Genomic DNA, 11,650 nt, shown 5'->3' on the forward strand with positions numbered 1-11,650 from the left:
GTTTCCATTAGGGATGTTCTTGCTTACATGGGAGATCATCTGAAACGTTTTCGTACAAACTCCTTCCATTCCATCTAAGCCGAAAACATCTCTCTTTTGCTTCACCCCAAAGGCAACCCATTAGAAGTGCCTCATAGTGAGGACATAGCTGATGGAGATTAGTATCAGTTAAAATAAAGTTAAAGACAATTCGTGGTCTGGAAAAGTAACACAAACCGGAGCACATAACACGAATTCTGATCCGTAACATCGCATCTGGAACTCGTTTAACAGACTTCTACGTTCCCTTCAGATGGGTAAAGAAAACAATTTGTCGATTTTTCATATTGTTATATTCCTATTCCTTCGCACCAAACGTGATCATCGAGAGATATTAGAAACTCGGGACAGCATTCAAGAATTGTTCCCTCGTCACTCTCAACCAAAAGTATAACAGCAAGAATTATACATTTCCACGAACACGGAAGGAAAAAAAAAAAAGAACATAAAAAATACAAAAAAAAAAAAGATCTGTTTTATTTGTCAGACAATGATTGGGGCCAAATGCTGACCTTTTCCTTCTCGTACTTGATGAACAGTGCCCCGACAGCCGCCACGAAATAGACCTGAATCAGAACGATCGCCGGCGTGTGGTAGTTGATTACCCCCTTCCCAGTCGCCAGCTCCACCAGCACCAGCGCCGTCAGCCCCAGCATCGCTATCCTCCCGTTGATCCTCTCGCTGTACGGGCTGAACCCGAAGTCCACCTTCATCCCCTCAGACACCGTCTCCTTCAGCGGCACCGGCGGCAGGTACATCCCCCCTCCTCCTCCTGCGCCGCCCCCCGAGGATCCCCCCTTCTTCTTCACCTTCCGGATCTCCGCCTTCTTCCCCGTCCCGCTCCGGTACCGGAGGCGGACCTGGGAGAGGCGGCTGTCGAACTCGTCCGGGTCGGCCTTGGGTTCGGTGTCATTCTCGGCCGGGGGAGTTTTCTCGGAGTCGGAGGAACCCCGGGGGGTGAAGAAGAGTTGGAAGGGTCTCGGCGCGTGGAACCGACGCGGCGCGAGTCGGGCGGGGAAGGGGGTGGAGAGGTGAAGGGAAGAGGAAGATGGCAAGGTAGCCATTGCTGCTGTCTGCTGCTTCAGCTTCTCTATCTATCTCTCTGATGTCTTGTTTCCATTGGATAAGTCTTTTTCTTTCTTTATTTATTTTTCGTTATGATTTTTTTGTGGCTTATGAATTTTGCTTTTCTTCCAAACTTGAAGGAAAAAAGAAAATGGCAACAACCTTTTTATTATGGCTGACAGGAAAATTGAATTTATGAAGAGTAGATTGATGTTCTTCTACTAGTCTTAGCATAAGATGGTGAATTTTCAATGACTCATGTCACTGACATAATCTCTGTCTCTAAACCGAATTGAATTTTTATGGCATTTTAATCGACGGAAAATAACATTATAAAGAATATATAAGTTCGTCCATGTCGGCATTAAAAGATCAACGGCATGGATTAGGCTGTCCTAACTCCTAAGCTCGTTGTACATGGGATAACATTGAGGCCATACCGAATCATCGGAGATGGTAGGCAATCAACTCATCCCTATTGAGTAGTGAACTCAACCCGTCTTATTTAACTTGGTTAATCTTAATCGGAGGTCCCCTATCGACTCCAACCAGAAAAGATACAAACTTCAAAGTATTACAATCAATGAGTTGTCGATTCATTTATTAACTATATGATATGGTTTTTTTGAACTTGAAAACGACTTTTCAGTGCAATGAGTTGCATGCGACTTCTTTAATCGAATAGGAGAGTCACGGTATGAGATTTAAACGTAGGACACCTAATCGTCACATCGGGAAAAAAAAACCAATAGATCGAATCATTCCTTTTTGGAGATCGTTTTTCCCCACCTTTTCAGGACTTACCCTTCCAAATCCACTCTTGGCAAATTGAAGCTGTGGAAGGTAGAGCTAACGGCCGGTAGGGACTCCACGTTTTCGCTCACTCCTTTCTATTCTACCAACGCCCGGTGCACATGAGCCCAGGGGACCTAAACCTCACCTGCTCCAGGCCGGCCCCATTTCAGTGCCGCAGGCAAGTCAACCGGATCAAATGCGCCGGGTGCATCATACGACCTCAGAATTCTCCCCACCCGTCTAACGCACGTGCACCGATCTACCCCCACCTTAATCCCGTCCATATTAAAACGACGGCCATGGCTCAGTCCATCCCTGCCACTGAACAATCCATCCATCTACCGCATCCGAAACGTTTCTTTTCGCAAGCCGGAACGAAAAGGGAGCCAATGAAACGTCCGAGCCCGCGAAACGCAATGGTTGCCGCGACGGAAGTGCAGGTCGAGTCGTTCACTTTCCCGGCGGCGGTCAAGCCCCAGGGATCCGCCAAGACCCTGTTTCTCGGCGGCGCAGGTCCGTTCGGCCTCCCCCGAACCGACTGATCGGTCGGCTCCGGCGAAATGTACGGATTCGTCTCGTTTGGTTTTTGTTTGCTAACGTCCCGGTGTGTGCAGGGGCGAGAGGGCTGGAAATTGAGGGGAAGTTCATCAAGTTCACGGCGATCGGCGTGTACCTTGAGGAGGCTGCCCTGCCGTGCCTCGCCACCAAGTGGAAGGGCAAGACCGCCGAGGAGCTGACGGATTCCGTCGAGTTCTTCAGAGATATCGTCACTGGTAAATTATTAATTAATTTTAGACCAAATGAAGAGAAAATTAATGGAAATTACATTATTCAGAAAGGTTAATTAGGGGAGATAATACCAACTTCCCTCATTTTATCAATTCTAACAATGTCTTAAGGTCTTATTGTTTTGGGATATAAAATCACTTTGATTTTAATTTTAACTTTAACTCAACACACTATATAACAAAAATACACATTTTTCAAGTCAAAAATTTTAACTTTTAACTTAACACACTACACAACAAAAACAAATATTTCTCAAGTCAAATTTATAATCCCAACTCATTTGTTCTTTTCCACAATCAAAATCAAAATTATTTTAACTCTGAATCCAAATGCCCCGTTAATAACACGTCTAACATGACGCCATTTTCTCCATCAATTTTAATAGAATTTGCTGACATGACACTTAATTGGTGTCATGTGGTCCACGAAAACCAACCAAATGAGCTCAATTGATTTTATTTTATTTTCAATGATAGAACATATACAAAATTTAAAGAAAAAGCAAAAACAGAGAGAAACTCTTTGGTGATATGAGTGAGATTATGTCATTTCCTAATTTATCTTTGGTTGATGTTTCTAGGGTTTTTGAAATATTTTCTTAGTTTTCCTTACCCAAAAAAATATTTTCTTAGTTTTTTTATATATTATGTAAATTTTTATAAAGAAAAACTCAATCAAGGGTCCTTTTTAGTTTGACACGTGATCAATAAATTGATTAGAGCTTCTTGGGTGACACAGTGTTACCATGACACAGTGTTCTATCATAAAAAAAAAAAAAGGACTCCATGTCTCCCGCGTTGGATCCGTGCAAGGCCTGCGGAGCACTATGACATCCGACAGTGGGCGATGCGGTGTTACCGCGACGCTATGTCATCTAAGAATTCTCCTAAATTAAGTGCTAAGTGGTAGATTCCATTAAAATTGACCCAAAAAATGCCATCGGGTTAGATGTGCTATTAAATCCGTAGTTTGTGTTAATTCATGCAATATCCAGAAAAACATGCTATTCAGAAATTACTTTTTGATTAATTCCCAAAGGCCCCTTTATCTTGTATTAATTTTGCTGAAGAGCCCTTGCATGTTTGTTATTAATTTTCCTATGATGTAGCTTTATTTATGTCAAGAAAGCTTCACCTGCAAATCAATGGGGGTTGGTCAACAACGCAAGGTGTCATGTTTGAGTTTTGTTAGTGGAGAAAATTCACTATGAGAAAGTTTTACTCTTTAGTGGGTTGACTTAGTTCAAACTGAATTAGTCTGGTCCTTTTTAGCTTCTGCATGTCGGAGTGCGCACTGGAAAAGAAAGCTTCAATTGCACTCTCGAGCTTTGCCATAATTTATATAGTCGTGGATCTCATGATCATTGCCGTGCTTTTGTTTCGCAGGGCCATATGACAAATTCATGCAGGTAACGATGATACTACCATTGACGGGTGCTCAATACTCGGAGAAGGTGACGGAGAACTGCGTGGCTTTCTGGAAATCCGTGGGCACTTACACGGATGCGGAAGCCAGGGCTGTCGAGAAGTTCATCGAAGTTTTCAAGGAGGAAACTTTCCCACCTGGTTCCTCAATCCTTTTCACTCAATCGCCCAGCGGATCCTTAACGGTAACTAGCATCACTCGAATCAACCACGAGATTGTAGATATCTGAGTGATACTTCTTGGTAAACTGGCGCTCAATTCTATCCCATTCGTTTAGCGCATTAGGTGGATCGACCTTGGTCATATCTCGTTTATTGAAATTATTGCTTGAGATGACTGTATCCGAGTTGACCTCTGGGGTCGTCGGACTAATCAAGATTTTGCATTGGTAGATGAATATTATTTCAGACTGTGATGGTTAATGCTTGAAATGTTGCTTACATCTTCTAGTAGATTATCGATTTTGATCGAGTGAATACTGGGTTAAAAGCCACGCATTTCATCTGCCCTGAGAAGTTCATCTTTATCAACTACCTGCATGATCGGTTCTGCTGAAATATCAGATCTGAGGCTCTATATATGTTCGCGTGAGTTGCAGATTGCTTTCTCCAAGGATGGGAAGATCCCAGAAGACGGAAGGGCCGTGATAGAGAACAAGCAACTCTCAGAGGCAGTGCTGGAGTCGATCATTGGGAAGCACGGGGTTTCTCCTGAAGCCAAGCAGTGCTTGGCCACGAGAATCTCGGAGCTTCTTAAGGGCGTCTCTGAGAAGAAGAACGAGTGATCGATAAAGCCCCAGTTCGGCAGGGGAGAAAGGGAGCTGTGAACAGGAAATGCCAGTTTGGGCAAACTAAAGTAGTCTATATTTATGTGATTTAGTTGCGCGGCTCTCTCATGATCTACGAGTGAATGAAGGTGATCTGGGGTCGGAATCGTGACAGTGTGTGGTTTATGCTTTTGTACCTAATAGAGCTGTTTTACCGTTGAGATGCAATAAGCTCTTGTATCCAGAGGTTCAACGACTAATATGTCAACTATGAGCCTCTAATTTGAGTGTCATTTGATCAATGAAGATGAAATGAAGTTCAACTCTGGGCTCTGTGTCTGTGCTTGGAGAGATTATTCAATGATTCTTCAACAGCCTATGCATACAGAACATTCAATAAAACTAGAACCAACCAATTTCTATTTTTGTTTTTACTAAATTCATGAGTCCCTTTATAACTTAAAAAAAATAAAAAACCGATTGACAATATCATTTAACATTTTGATGAATAGGAGTATTCTTTTAACACAAGGGGCCGCAGCTTGCCCTTTGATTTGGGCATCGAAAATACATGTCTTGACGTTGATGCTTTATTACTGTTTGATTGGATATGGGGCAGGGTCCTCCTAACTTATATCCTTGAAACCTCTCATCGACGACTGCGGGATGCTGAGTAGCAGGTTCGAGGAGATGAAGCCCAATCATATATATCGGGGAAGCAAATTGCTGCGCTGATTCACTAGTAGGATGCTTGTTAGGCTTGCCAGATGCTTGTGGGACTACTCTCTCTCGGTCTGTCAAGGACAACTCTGTGCCACCACCAGCACGGTAGTCTAGTGGTTAAGCATCAAGCGCTCCACTTGAACATCACGAGTTCGAACCTCACTGGGAACGTAGAGCTCGCCACTATGTAAGTGTATTATGGAATGACAGTAGCCGACCTATAATACTTGATTCAGTGAGCCTTGAACTTAATTCACTAATGTGTTAGTGGGGTTGTGATGACCAAGTTGGGCTAAAGTCTCAGCGAACTATGGCGAAAGGAACATTTCGTGACGGTTAGGTTCCCTTAGTTGGATCAGCCACAGCGGGCTAATAACTCAACCTAGCCTTTTATTAGGGTTGATTGAATGAATGACTTTCCTTATTTACCAAAGAAGTATTTATAGCCAAATGACATAAAGAAAAATTAGGAAATTGGAATTCATAATGAAATAGATGGATAACGGGTGATTGTGTTATGAAATTTATAAAAAAATTATATATTCATGATGATCTAATAGTAATTAAATAAAAAATAATATTGGATTTGAGTAAAATCGAAAAATAAAATTATATAAAAAAAATTTCTCCTCTTCATTTACAAGGGAGGCCACACTCCCAAGTATAGAAAAATTCCAAACAAATACTAAAACTATTTTGGTCGAGATGAAAGAGATAAAACTTTAGGGGCAAATTGAGGAAAAGTAAAAATTTAGTGACCCTTTGTTAAATCTGAGCCTTCTTTTCTCTCTCACTCGCAGATCCATATATATAACCATTTCTCCGAGAGAGATATGAGAGAGGGAGATTGGGGGGGAGTAGGGGAGAGAGATTGAGAGCAGTGAAACCCTAGAAATGGAGAAATCGAGCAGCAGCAAGAGGAGCCGAGAAGATCGGGACAGAGAGTACCACAAGCACCGGGACTCCGAGCACCACCGCAAGTCCTCCTCCCACCGCGACCACAGGTCCAAGCGGGAGGACCGAGCCAGCTCCCGCGACCCCGAGAGGTCCTACGATTCGAGGAACGACGACCGGGAGAGATCGCGCGAGCAGCGGGATGACAGGGACGGGGGCCGCGATGAGAGGGCGAGGTACCGGGAGAGGTCCTATGATGGGAGGGAGGAGTCGGTGGAGAGGAAGCACAAGAGGAAGGAGAGGGAGAGGGTTGAGGATGAGGGAGCTGATGGGGAGGAAAAGAGAGCTAGGGTTTCTGATGGGGAGAGGAAGCAAAGGCGGCGGTTCGAGGATGTGAATGGTGATCAGGAGGAGAGGAGAGAGACGAGGAGGTTTGGGGATAAGGCAAAGGAAGGGGATTCTGAAAGAGCTGAAGTTAAATCCAAGGATGAAGTGACTGGAAACGGTGGTGTCGCGGCTGTCAATGTGAGTCATCTTCTCGCCCCTTTACATTATTACTTGTTCTACAGTGTTAATTTACAGGCTATCTGAAATTCAGAACTGCTGCGCAATTGTTGGTTTCTATCTATCTTGTAAATTCTAGTCTTGCTTATAAGCCGGTATGGACTTCTTAGTCATACTGTATTGAGAAATTGCAGTCGTGGACGTCGAAAGCTTTAGTTAAGCAGGTTTCTTCGATACTACAAGGGTTGAGAAATATGTCATTATAACGGTAGTGTTTTAAGTGTGAAAAAGTGCATCTCTCTTTTACAATGCTGTCTCCAAAAGTGTGATGTCGGAGATTAAAGACCATCTTTCAAGTGGGAATGGTCAGACATTATAAGGTTCATGTGGTTCTGTCTGACCTCGAGCTGTAGTTGTGTTGCTTCAGGATATATAATTGTTAGTCCGAGTCATGTATACCATGAAAAGATGTTCATATATGCTCAATTTAGGGTAAAATGCAATGGTGTGGTAAATTGGAAGAGTTTAGGGAGTACATTCGGGGCAGAGATACCTGAGTTTGGAGATTACATTCGGGGCAGAGATACCCGAGTTTGCAGTATAAAGATCTTGTCGTAAGAAGATCGGTTGATTGCATTTGAAACTGCAAGATGATTAATCTCTCTGCCGGTTTCTCTGCATAGGTACACACTCAACCACACACGAGTCTGTTAGGGGTACTAGCTATAGGTTCAAGTACAGTAATCTCTCTCTTGAATTTTTCATTAATGATTTTTGGAAGGTCTTCTTTTAATAAGGTTGACATCAATTGATCAGCTACTCTACTGGTTTACTTGAGTTCGTCTGTCTTACATTTTTTTTTTAATGCTTCCACCATATTGTTGGACATTGCTTTTTCCAACTGTAAGCGCTCGTAGGTCACAATCAGCTATTTGACTGAGTTGTTATGTTCAAACACAGGGTGCAGCTCTTGCATCATCAACTATGAAGTCAAGCATCGACACCACTGTGACGTCTAGTCATCCCCTTCCAACCAAGGTATCTTCAATTTCTACCACAAATGAAAATAAGGGAGTTAGTATTACCAGATCTCATGAGGTTCCTGGCAAAACTAGTACAGATGGGACATCTCCTGCTGCTGGAAAAAGTGGAAGTTTATCTCTTGATGTCTTAGCTAAAGCTAAGAAAGCTTTGCAAATCCAAAAGGAATTGTCGGAAAAGCTGAAGAAGATTCCACTGGTATGATTCTGCGAAACACTTCTATTTCAACCCCCCTTCCTCTGATTATTTTTAAGCTGTTCGCTTTCCCAATGCTTCCTATTTTAATCCTATCATCAATTTAAACTCATAGCCAGTATCATGATTCTGCAGCCCAAAAAAGGTGTCAGCTCAAGTTCAGATGGTACCCTGCAAGCGGTTTCCTCCACCTCGACCCAGCCTGGTGCATCTGGTGTAGCATCTGCTTCATCAACCTTACCAGCTGGTGCCACACCTTTTGTCATGCCTTCTTCAGGTGGTAATGTGACTGCTTCTGGCATGACAACGCTACCCAATTATGAAGCTGTGAAACGTGCGCAGGAGCTTGCTGCAAAGATGGGATTTCGACAGGACCCACAGTTTGCTCCTCTCATCAACTTGTTTCCTGGTCAAGTGACAACTGAAGTTGCTATGCCTCAAAAGCCTACAAAGGCTCCTGTTCTTCGGTTGGATGCGCTTGGCCGGGAGATTGATGAGCATGGGAATGTCGTGAATATTACCAAACCGAGCAACCTGAGCACTCTCAAGGTTTGTCGATGCTCTCTAAAATTATTTTAATGAATCTCATTGGGTGTGTATTCTGCCTAAGCTTGTCGTCCATTATATATTTCAGGTAAATATCAACAAGCAAAAGAAAGATGCCTTTCAAATCCTTAAACCCGAACTAGATGTGGATCCAGAATCAAACCCTCATTTTGATGCAAGGATGGGTATCAATAAAGACAAGCTTCTCAGACCCAAGAGAATGAGTTTTCAGTTTGTTGAGGAAGGAAAATGGTCAAAAGAAGCAGAAATGCTGAAATTGAAGGTACTTATCAGTGACCTTATTACTCCTCCTTTCATTACTTTGCACAAATATAATGTGATTAACTGAGCTTTTCCTGCTTTTATTAGAGTCAATTTGGAGAAGCACGAGCAAAAGAACAGAAAGCCAAGCAAGCTCAGTTAGCAAAAGCAAAGGCTGCACCTGATATCAATCCTAATCTGATTGAAGTGTCAGAGAGAGTTATCATCAAAGAAAAACCTAAAGATGAAATCCCAGAAGTTGAATGGTGGTAAGTTTGCACTCATAAGGAGTTGTGTTTATATTTGTGAAATAACCTCTCAATATTTTTTTCCCGTATTCCCCCTGCTAAACCCCCAAAAAAAAAAATTTGGTTGCATTTTGTGAAAAGAAAATGAAATGATGGAGAAATTTTAATTTTAATTTTTTAAAAATTTTATTAGTGCTTTTCATCTCTATTCTTAAGTCATTCTCTGAGTAATACTTTAGAATAAACTTTCGTGTTCAATCTATTCCTTTGAGAATCATTTTCTCTGACACTGCTACCATTCACTAGGGATAGGCCTCTTCTGCATTCTGGTACTTATGGTGAAGTTAATGATGGAGCTATTGATGAAGGCAAAGTGAAGATAGAAAAGATCAACATTTATGTTGAGCACCCTCGCCCTATTGAGCCGCCTGCTGAGCCTGCACCTCCGCCACCTCAGCCCCTGAAGTTGACAAAGAAGGAACAGAAGAAACTCCGCACCCAGCGCCGAGTGGCAAAGGAGAAGGACAAACAGGAGATGATTCGACAGGGCCTGGTAGAACCCCCCAAGCCCAAAGTCAAGATGAGCAACTTAATGAAAGTTCTGGGTGCTGAAGCGACTCAAGATCCAACAAAGCTTGAGAGGGAGATCCGAACGGCAGCTGCTGAGCGTGAACAGGCTCATGTGGACAGGAACATTGCACGCAAGCTCACTCCTGCTGAGCGGCGGGAGAAAAAGGAAAGGAAGCTTTTTGACGACCCTAATACTATGGAAACTATTGTGTCTGTGTATAAGACTAATGATCTCTCGCACAAGAAGACCCAGTATTTGGTCGATGTTAATGCAAAGGAAAACCGACTCACAGGGTGTGCCGTGATATCTGAAGGTATAAATGTAGTGGTGGCTGAGGGTGGGAAGAAATCCATCAAGAGGTATGGGAACCTGATGCTCCGGCGCATAGATTGGGCAGCTGCTGTGAATGATGATGAGGATGAGGAAGAAGATGAGGAAGACAAGCCAATGAATAAGTGTGTCTTGGTGTGGCAGGGTAGTGTGGCTAAACCAAGCTTTACTAGATTCTCTATTCACCATTGCATGACCGAGGCTGCTGCCAGGAAAGTCTTTGCTGATGCTGGAGTAGGTCATTACTGGGATCTTGCCGTCAACTTTGCGGAAGATTAGATGTAGATGAGAGGTTGGTAAGAAGTTCTTGAGGTAAATGCCCTTGTCACATGCGTTTCATTGTGGAAATGCCTTACAACTTGAGTTGCTGAGGAAGCATTATTGTCAATTAGGCACCCAAAGGAGGGGGGTGAAAAAATCTAGAACGTATCATGCAGTTTGTACTCTCTTATAACTTTGATGCAAAGCTGCTCCCGCATAGTAACAAGGAGTTTTTTTTATTATATTATGATTGGCGAACCATGCAACTAATGTGCTGTATAAGTAGATTCTTTTATTGGTATTTTGAGTCTTGCCATAGAAAGTTAGCCCTATTAGGGACGTGTAAGATCATCTGAGTGGAAGCCCTGTAATGGGTGTTGAGTTCCTTCACTCTCCATGGTGCCTGTTTCATGACTGTGCTCTGTGTAATAGCCTGATAATTATCCCGGCTTTCTGCTAGCATTCATGTCGTGTCTTAAGTGCATGATAGCAGATGAGCAACAGAGCCTGGGATTTATTTTGCTCCGCGTCCCGTGTTTTGACTTTTGCTCTCCGGTTTGGTTCTTTTCTTCCTCGCTCTGTGGTGACAGGGATGCCAGTTAGTTAGACCATTAAGGGTGTGTTTGGATTGAGAGTTGAGTTGAGTTGAGTTGAGTTGAGTTTTGATTTTAATTGGTTTGTAATGATTGTATTGTTGAATTATGAGAAAAAGTGTGAAAAAATAATAAATAATTGAGAGAAAATAATGATTAAGTAATGATTGTGTTGTTGAATTGTGAAAAAGTAATGAATAGTTGAGAAAATTTAATATTAAAAATTGAATTGAATGGTTAAAAATATTTAAAAAATAAAAAAAAGTAATGATTGTGATGTTGAATTGAAGATAAGTGAAGTTAAGTTGAGTTGAGTTGAAAAATATTGTGAATTCAAACATACTAATTGTTTGAGATATTGGATTTCAGGAATCTGTTACTAAGAATTGAGAAAAGATTCACAAGGAAGATTTGAGTTTTCTGAGTAGGAGAGAATAATGCCACTTTGGGATTACACGTATTGTGGCTGGTGGTAGTTATTGTATCTTCTGGCAAGGAACCGCCTAGAGTCTCTATCTGATCGATCCTTCATTGGCCAGTTGCCAATGAAAAAAAAATTTCGGAATTTGACAGCTGCAGAACATTTTCGCTTGCTTACAACTTC

At 42.3% G+C, this 11,650-nt stretch overlaps 3 protein-coding genes across 3 annotated transcripts; 2 read left to right on the forward strand and 1 right to left on the reverse strand.

Moving 5' to 3' along the window:
* Positions 1-295: 295 nt before the first annotated feature.
* On the reverse strand, positions 296-1,248 carry LOC116194940. The gene has a single exon (XM_031523870.1). It carries the CDS (start codon positions 1,101-1,103, stop codon positions 516-518), a length of 588 nt encoding a protein of 195 aa, XP_031379730.1. The 5' UTR covers positions 1,104-1,248; the 3' UTR covers positions 296-515.
* A 935-nt stretch (positions 1,249-2,183) lies between these two features.
* LOC116194939 (chalcone--flavonone isomerase-like) lies at positions 2,184-5,240 on the forward strand. The gene is made up of 4 exons (XM_031523868.1): positions 2,184-2,412; positions 2,514-2,672; positions 4,074-4,297; positions 4,712-5,240. The coding sequence occupies exons 1-4, from the start codon at positions 2,199-2,201 to the stop codon at positions 4,895-4,897; spliced, it is 783 nt and encodes a 260-aa protein (XP_031379728.1). The 5' UTR covers positions 2,184-2,198; the 3' UTR covers positions 4,898-5,240.
* Positions 5,241-6,425: 1,185 nt separating this feature from the next.
* Positions 6,426-10,843, forward strand: LOC116196302 (protein RDM16). The gene is made up of 6 exons (XM_031525959.1): positions 6,426-7,021; positions 7,961-8,239; positions 8,372-8,785; positions 8,871-9,065; positions 9,152-9,312; positions 9,598-10,843. The coding sequence occupies exons 1-6, from the start codon at positions 6,497-6,499 to the stop codon at positions 10,469-10,471; spliced, it is 2,448 nt and encodes an 815-aa protein (XP_031381819.1). The 5' UTR covers positions 6,426-6,496; the 3' UTR covers positions 10,472-10,843.
* The last annotated feature ends 807 nt before the right edge of the window (positions 10,844-11,650 follow it).

This window comes from Punica granatum, chromosome 2, assembly GCF_007655135.1.
Source record: "Punica granatum isolate Tunisia-2019 chromosome 2, ASM765513v2, whole genome shotgun sequence".
Classification (NCBI taxonomy): Eukaryota; Viridiplantae; Streptophyta; class Magnoliopsida; order Myrtales; family Lythraceae; genus Punica; species Punica granatum.

Excerpts from the sequence above, each read along its gene's own strand:
- LOC116194940 (XM_031523870.1), bottom strand. The coding sequence starts at position 1,103 with ATGGCTACCTTGCCATCTTCCTCTTCCCTTCACCTCTCCACCCCCTTC.
- LOC116194939 (XM_031523868.1), top strand. The coding sequence starts at position 2,199 with ATGGCTCAGTCCATCCCTGCCACTGAACAATCCATCCATCTACCGCAT. Across the intron at positions 2,413-2,513 it reads CCTGTTTCTCGGCGGCGCAG|GGGCGAGAGGGCTGGAAATT; the intron begins GTCCGTTCGGCC and ends CGGTGTGTGCAG. Across the intron at positions 4,298-4,711 it reads CGCCCAGCGGATCCTTAACG|ATTGCTTTCTCCAAGGATGG; the intron begins GTAACTAGCATC and ends CGTGAGTTGCAG.
- LOC116196302 (XM_031525959.1), top strand. The coding sequence starts at position 6,497 with ATGGAGAAATCGAGCAGCAGCAAGAGGAGCCGAGAAGATCGGGACAGA. Across the intron at positions 7,022-7,960 it reads GTGGTGTCGCGGCTGTCAAT|GGTGCAGCTCTTGCATCATC; the intron begins GTGAGTCATCTT and ends GTTCAAACACAG. Across the intron at positions 8,240-8,371 it reads AGCTGAAGAAGATTCCACTG|CCCAAAAAAGGTGTCAGCTC; the intron begins GTATGATTCTGC and ends ATGATTCTGCAG.